At 38.0% G+C, this 8,423-nt stretch overlaps 1 protein-coding gene across 2 annotated transcripts; it reads right to left on the reverse strand.

The window, feature by feature from the left end:
• Positions 1-202: 202 nt before the first annotated feature.
• EIF2B2 (eukaryotic translation initiation factor 2B subunit beta) lies at positions 203-7,955 on the reverse strand. 2 transcript variants are annotated; one of them, XM_083379034.1, is made up of 8 exons: positions 7,725-7,955; positions 5,270-5,390; positions 4,685-4,833; positions 3,325-3,488; positions 2,910-3,005; positions 2,328-2,465; positions 1,595-1,661; positions 203-533 (listed from the first exon to the last, which is right to left on the reverse strand). In XM_083379034.1, the coding sequence occupies exons 1-8, from the start codon at positions 7,888-7,890 to the stop codon at positions 376-378; spliced, it is 1,059 nt and encodes a 352-aa protein (XP_083235160.1). In that variant the 5' UTR covers positions 7,891-7,955; the 3' UTR covers positions 203-375. The 2 variants fall into 2 exon arrangements, with proteins under 2 accessions (XP_083235160.1, XP_083235161.1); XM_083379035.1 differs by having other exon boundaries at positions 7,712-7,887.
• Positions 7,956-8,423: the final 468 nt, after the last annotated feature.

The following is an 8,423-nucleotide window of genomic DNA, read 5'->3' on the forward strand; positions in this document are numbered from 1 at the left end:
GATAAGCAATTCTGATATCCAAATGTTTTAAACTAGAGTACAGTTCTCACAATTCTTTGTCACTGGCCATAAAAGCAGATGTTTATGGGAGCTGAAACCCAAAGTACCTGGAGGACATTAAATTGGCTATTCCTGAATTAGTATGGCACTGGCTTATGAAGACTTTAGAATGTTGTGGGATATTACTAATAAAGTTGTTGGAAGAAACCTAGAACACAAGGAATTCTCATGCCGATAGAGATAGTGCAGTTTAAAAAAATGCCTTTGAAGAAACACTTTCATTTTCTGTAGTTTATTTATTTCCCCAATGAAAATACTGGTATTTGTTATATCACCCATTTTTGCTGGAATAAATTAAGCCCATAGCACAAAGTTTCAAAGTTCACGATCATCAGGATGATAAAGTTCGCTCATAAGACGATAGATATAAGAAGGAGCGTTGCCTCCAATGTTTGAAATGAAGAGTGTGATAAGTTCTGGAGGAACGTAGTCAAAAACTGGACAGTAAACATTGACCTTTGATAGAATGTCTCCTGAAAGAAAAATATGTACGTGATTGAAAAATGACCAATAACACAAAAAGAGAGATTGGGTGACCAGCAGTTATAAAAACCCAGAGTAAAAATCAATTCACTCTTATAGTATTTAGAGCAGGGGTGTCAAACTGCTAGCCCGCGAGCTGGACACACATCATCGGGAAACCATGCCCACCCCATTGCCAGCAATGGTGAAAAAGCTCCGATACGTTGCGCAACATCATATGACATCGCGAGTTTGACATGTCTGATTTAGAGTAAATTATTTGCACTTAGGTCTATTGAAACCACTGAAAAATAGTTTAAAGACCTACTTTCAATGTAAATGCATTCAACTAACTGAGAACTTAGTTACAGGCATAAATCTATGTGTGTTGGTATTCTCCCTTAATGCACTGCTAGGAGAAGGGGAGACTGCTTACCTAAAACTTCTATTTCCCCTTGAAGCTCTGGGACTAGATGGAATATCTACCAGCCCCTCAGACTAGCATAGGTATTTTCCCTCCCACTGATTTACAGCAGGAAACAACAAGTGTTGGAGCATAAACACCAATGAAGACATGGCAACTGGTAGTTCCATCTAGCTAATTTGTTCATGTAGTCCAGCTGCCAGAGTAAGAATTTTCATTAGAAAAGGTTGGATGCTACATATAGCAATAGCACTTAGACTTATATACTGCTTCACAATGCTTTACAGTCCTCTCTAAGCAGTTTACAAAGTCAGCCTATTGCCCCCAACAATCTGGGTGCTCATTTTACTGACCTCAGAAGGATGGAAGGCTGAGTCAACCTTGAGCCGGTGAGAATCGAACTCCTGAACAGCTGGCAGCCGGCAGAAATAGCCTGCAGTACTGCATTCTAATCACTACACAAACACGGCTCATATCCTAAATTCCAAGTTGTAAGCAAGTGCCTCCAATCTGAAGGCTGACTACTTTTCCGCAACATGATGAGGATCACACTTGGAAAAACTGAACAGCGCTAGGATCCGCATTTTATGCTCTCTTAAGTGATAAAATTAATATTTCTCCCTACGTCTCAAGTAGCAAAGAATTTACCTTCTGTAAAAGGCAGTACTTCCTGTGGAGAGACAAACTTGTGGAATGAATCCTCTTCATTAAGAAACTGAAAGTGAGAACAGCAAGAGACAGAGAAGGATTAGACATAATCTCAACTACTGAATATTCCCTTGCTCTGTAACATACGTTAGAGGACCTCAAACTTCATTACACCACAATCCCCTGAAATGAGAAATAATTCTCTATAATCCTACTGTAAATAAAACTAACAAAATAAATGAATTCAAAAACCTGTTTTGATTACCCACTGTTTTTGATAGATGGTTAGATCCAAAGATTTAACCATTTCTCAGAACCTATCCAGGCTTTTGTTCCTCACTTTAACTGAACAAGTATTTTGTCAATTTCAGTTAAACCTGAAGAAAGTTTTGCAAGTACTCCTACTTTGCCTCCACAGGACTGATCAGCGTTTTAAAAATAGTAGTCCCACCCTGTAAATTACTAGCAACCTGTGGGGATGGGATGGGGGATGGGGAGTTCACAAACACTGTTTGAGTATCCCTGCTGTGTGTCATAAATTATGTTAGAAAAATACATCACAGGGCTCGTCATTTCACTGACTCAGATTCTTCTCCCAAAAACTACACCGCCTGCTTGCAGACCACTAGCAGGATCCCATTTTTCAAGTGCATTCTTATTTATCTTTATACTGCCACACTGGCACTTTTGTATTTCTCTGAACCAAAGACAGTTCAAAAATCACTGCACTTGCCTGTGGTGTGAGTTTGAACATGGGTGCACAGACAATGAGAGGGGTCGAGTGGTGTTTGGCTGCTAATGCCAGAGTATGAGTTCCACTGACAGCTATTAAGGCGCCATTGGCCAAAATGGTTTTTGTTCCAATGATAACCTGCAAAATACAAGGGGAAAATGAAAACCGCTTGTCATAACAAAATAAAAATTAATCTACATAAGACTAATAAATATTCTTTTTCTACATCATAATCTAAAGGTTGGTTGACAGAAAAAGCATGGTAAATTTTGGTCACATGACTGCAGGATGCTGCAAACAGTCATAAATGTGAGTTGGTTGCCAAGAGTCCAAAATACAATCACGTGACCGTGGGATATGTGTGTGTGGCTATCGAAACTTTGAATGGTTGCTAAGCAACTGGCCAGAAGTCAAAGACCACCTGTAAAAAGAAATCTGGATAAAGATACAATTGATATGATACTGAATCGCCAACAGTACAGTGTGCAAGATACACATACGAAAGGCTATGATTCAGTGTTTTACCAGCAACAAAAAAACACGTCAACTCTGAAGAGGCAAACTCAACTCCAAGAAGCCCACCTTGTTGACTCGAGACATAACAGCAAAGATGGCGGCATCACTCATCACTGTGGTTTCTATATTCTCTTTAGACAAACTGACAGCCATTTCATGGCCCTGCAAGGGAAAAAAAAGATGTGGAAAGATTAATATTTGGGGAGATATAACAAGTAAACACTCTGAGCTACGCATTCTGAAGCTTCTTAAATGCATATTATCAAGCTAGGCCACACGAACAATTCCAGTAAGTTCAGCAGAAGAAAGAAAATGCAGTGAGAGATCTGGCTGGGTAATTTTTAATTGGGTAAGCAACGCTGCATTTCCAATTCACAAAGTCTACACATTTTATCATGGTATGTTTTTTATTTAAAATGATGTTCCACATTAAGCATTAACACCAAACGAGCAAAGAAGTGCTTACATAACAAGCCTTTACCTGGCAAAAGGGGGCACATTCAGCCACAATGACATGGAATTTCCTTTTACGTGCTGCCTCTTTCAGGAAAGCCTCCACTGTGCGTGAATAACCAATAGTCATAATCACCTCATTGGAGTGGATGTGTTCCAAAGCCTGGGTGGAAATATTTTCAGTAGTGCTCTCTACAAGGAAAAGAAATCGAGCCGTGAGAGAAGAGACAGACGCAACACAAATCTGCCTGGAAGACCTCGTTCAGCGTTTCTCATAATTTCCTATACATAAATCTCTAAATCTACCGTAACTGAGATGGTTAGGAAGACTTACTTAACAGATAAGTCTACATTTCCTAGAATATTCTAAATTGATAAAAATTGGTTGGAAAAGCCTAAAGTAGAATGTTTTAAAGATGTTTTTAAAAGACCACCTAAATATTTGTTGACAGAATGCATAGGATAGGAATCGGCAATTTTTTGACTCCGATGGACACAAGAGAATTTTGAGATTATGATGTAGACTTTTTAAAAGAACAGTTGTTGGGTGTATTGCACATTTTAAAAACCCACCTGACAGAGCGTGGCCAATCCTAAAAGATATTTTGACATGCATACTACGCATGGCATCTTAATACCCACCCACCTACCTCTGGATTGCTCTATATCAGTATTATTTCAATCTCAGCAACTTTAAGATGTATGAATTTCAACTTCCAGAATTCCCAGCTGGCCAGAATTCCATAATTTATTTTCTAAGACCAGGGCTTTTTTTGTCATAGTACGCCCAGAACAGAGTTCCGGCACCTGTTTTGGATGCAACCTTGTAGGGTAGGCAAAGCGGGTTGTATGAAATGTGTGAGTTCCAGCACTTTTTTTTTTTACAAAAAAAGCACTAAGACTGTCTGAAACTCATAAGCATTCTTGGAAATTATGTAAATTTTGGATGCTAATACTTTGTTTTACAATATGCCAACATCTTATTTAAAATCAGATAAGATTCTGCTGATTTTAACAGATTAATGCATATTACATTACACAACTTAATTTGTCTTTGCAATTAAAATTGGAGAAAAGGCTATTATGTACAACCTGCTTAATGTCTTCAAATTGCATAGACAAAATATTTACTGTAAGGTTTGTTCCATACAAGGCAATTATTTCTTAGCATTGTCCAGTTCACAACTCAGGCTATACTGCCTTTGCATTGTTTAAAATGTAACTAGCACTAAAATCTTTCTACTGTATTCCCATTTAAATGGAAGAGATCTTTCTGCTGATTGGAAAGCAGCTCAATGCTGCAATCTAGGATGTAAATTCAAAAATCTTTTTTTACTAGGAATTATCTAATTTCTAATTTCACCTATTCTACCACCAGCTTCTCTTACCAAGTTCAAGCAGCAGCTCTCTAATGGCATCAATAATATTGGCCCTTAGTGGCTGATAGCAGATCTTGAAATCTTCACTGAGACCTCCTGAGGTCAGAAGTTTGTGCAGAGATTCTTGCTGGTCACTCTCTTCACTACGTCCTCGGAGCCTGTGGAACAAATCATTTCAATCCAGGCAAAGTGAGAAAATGTAATCCTGATGGAAGCTTATACTTTTTGCTAGTGTGGTTCCTTCAAAAGATTTAAGAACTTTAAAAATCATGTCTCTCGGAGGAACATTGCTCATTGTTTAACAGTAATAGAATATCAAGCAAACAAAATAGGCTTAAGAAAACAGCTTTAATACAGGAAGAAGCATATGGAAAGTAGTTCTTAAATAACTTGAAGGTTTAACAGTTTACAAGGGTGCACATTGCAAAAGTATACCTACAAAGAAATGTTAACGGTTCCTTTGTACAATCGAAGTTAAAAATATTAGGAAACATAAATGAGGTTAGGCTGATTTTGATTCTTCAAAATTAATATTACACAGAAAATATCTTCTCAGAGAGTACCAAAATAATGAAAATAGGACAAGCTACTTACCTGCTGTATTCTTCACGAATTATCTTCAACACTCGTCTCACCATGTTACCTACAGTGGTCTCAGATGGTTGGGCTGCACTCATTCTCTTACCTTCCTTACGAATCAAGTTCATTAGTTCTCCTGAAATGAGAGGGAGATACATCTGGTAATTCCTTATATATCTACAGTTCAATTTACTTCTTCCCCTACGTACTTACTTAACTTATATTCTATTCCTCTATCTTCTCAGTTAACTGGAGCCTTTATCATCAACCTTTTAACATGCGGCTTTTATACTATTACTTGACATTATGTGTGTGCAGTTATCTAAATAAGAGTTTCCATGACTCGCTTGTTTAAACCAGACACTATGTTTGCTAATTTTAATCAACCAATTAAGGTCAAGATTATACACTACAGGGCATAATGAGATATCAGGCTGCTTCCATCTTTCTTAACTTTTCTAAAGTCCCTCAAGACTTAGCTATGTCATCAGGCTTGGGGGCCCCCAGGGAATGGTGAATTGTTGAGATGGCTCCACTATTGTTAATATGTGTCATTCTCTCCTTGCCTTTTTAAAAACTATAATATTAATTTATTTAAATTGCTGTCTTTTATATTACTATTTTCTAATCTTTTTATTGTGGCTGTCCAGAATCACATTTTTGTGAGATGGGCAGCTATCTAGATATGATAAACAAAAAAAAAAAACCAAATGCAATGGGAGATTGAATTACTAACTTTCATATCATATTTCTGTTAAAGCAGTATTCAAGAAATATTTATAATACAATAACTAAAAACCAAAAATAAAACTTTAAAAGGGAGTTTTGTCTTCTACAAACTATAGGAGTCAATACAAGTGTAGTACTTAAAATAGAATATTTCTCATATATGAGCAAAAGAGCACACATCTTTCAAAAAACCTTCTGCAGATTTTAATAATCAGAAATTAATAATTATTAATAGTCATTGATTCAATGCAACAAGTAATTTGTTAAATAACCAGCCCCTAAGCTTGAATTGAGCCAAGGAGATAACTGGCAATCATGAAAGGCTATCAGTATTCAGGTAATATGTAGCAGTAACTAAAAAAAAATCCATATTCTTTTCAAGTAGCGCTTGTACTGAGGTGTTTTACATATGAAGTAACCTAGTTACCCTTGCTACTAACTCCAATTGTCCTACTGTGTTAAATGTAATCATGAACATACAGTCCTTCCTACTGCTATTTAGAGGCAAGGGACAGCAAAGAATTCAGGAGTGTTCCAAGCTATGAAGCTATCTTTAAGTGAAAGCAGGCCTACTTCCAGATTAAACTGAATTTCAATATCCAAACCAATTTTCTACTGACCAACAACTTCTTCATTTTGAATGGCAGTATCTATTACAAGATACTCCTCAGTAAGTTTTATTCAACTTTGATAAACTTCCATATCGGTTTTTTAAATATTATATAATATTAATGACTCCTAACTATGAACAATTTATCGTAAAACTTCATGGATATCAGCACTCTGCAGAAGATGTCAAAAGCTAAAAATATTTTTAAAACTACATTTTAAATTTATTCTATGCAGTCATTATGATAGTAAAAGAGTAAGCTTTCTTTGCTACTTTTACTGCCTGGGAATAGTATTTACCTAATATTCAGTGTCCTTTGTTTTGAGATTTTATCATTTCTTCAGTCATCTTTCCCTAAATTCCCTCTTAAACTAAAATGGAAAGGATATTTTGAGAATACTATATTCACACAATATCTTCAAACACAAACTAGCCAGTTCATTATAATTAACCTAGCCCAACCCATATGATTAATTAGTTCAGTGTGTAATAAATATCCAAGCAACTAATTTGGTAAATCATCGTTAAGAACACCATCTCTTCCATGCTTCAATAAAGAGGGAAGGAAACTTTGCAAGCTCGTTCAAGAAAACATGGGTGATACATCAGATGCCCGGGGTGGACTTTTAAGTTGTCCATCCTCATCTCTGCAACATGCGTTATTGACACATAGTTTGAAACTCTTTAGAAAGGGATGTATCCATGCCAATGAAGTCACTTATGACTCCTCTACCTTCAGAGCTTCAGTTCCAAATATCAGAGAATATTTTGACAGATACATTTCGTCATCTACGGATTGGAGAAAGAAAACACTGGAATTTTACAATTGGCCTTCCTATAGAGCAAACTTCCATCGCAACTGAATTTTTCTAGGTGGAAAGAAAAATGATATGCCGTGCAATAGGCTTAAACAATAGTGTATTTCACTGACTGAACCTATTCGAGTGGAGCATCAAAGAAACCGACTGAATTAAGACTTAAGAAGTATTTTCATTTTTTCTGTCTTGGAAAATAATTAGCCGTGCTTTCTCTTTTATGCCGGGCCGGGGATAAAGCCGGATCGAGGGAAAGAAGCTGAATCCAGCAGCCCGCGAGGGCATGTATATGCCTGTGCCTACCCCGCTGCCTCACCAGCATTGTCCCAGCGCCCGTTCGCCACGATCTTCCGCAGCAGCCCCACCGTCCGTCGGGCCACCTCCCCTGAACGCGGCAACTTTCCGCCTCTTTTCAGAAGCATCACGAAGTCTTCGATCTGGCCGGAAAGCTCGGACTCCTTCTTGGTTGTCACGACCGACATTCCCGCGACTGAAGCTGAAAGGACTGTAAAGATCTCAGCAGGGAACGAAAAACAAAAGGCTTTGGTTGCAGACCGGACCTTCACAGAGCATCAGACGCCTTTCCGGGGAGTTGGGCTGCCATTGGACAGAACAGCTGGTTGGTGCCGCCCTTCCATGCTCAAGCGTGAATTAAACGTTAGTTGAAAAAAAAAATGGGGCGTTCCGATATCGTGAGATCGTCCCCCCGAAGGTTCTGGTTATGAGGTGGCTTCTTGTTAAACCTCTTATAACCACAGAAGGAGACTCTTCTTGCGCCAAAACATTTAAACACGGAAAGAGCTAACCAAGCTATCGGGTCCAAAGGTGGGACACGCCATCACCTTTTCAGATCTTGGGAATCTGAAGAAATGTTAACCTTTGCATCTGTGACAGATGATGAGAAAATCCCAGTTGCGAGTGGTCTCAACGTTCCCCATTACACACACACACACACACCCCACACACTCTATTGACTTCCCACTCCTTCCTTGTTCTGATACAATTTGGGTTGGAC

Source organism: Vipera ursinii (genome assembly GCF_947247035.1).
Source record: "Vipera ursinii genome assembly, chromosome: 1".
NCBI classification, from domain to species: Eukaryota; Metazoa; Chordata; class Lepidosauria; order Squamata; family Viperidae; genus Vipera; species Vipera ursinii.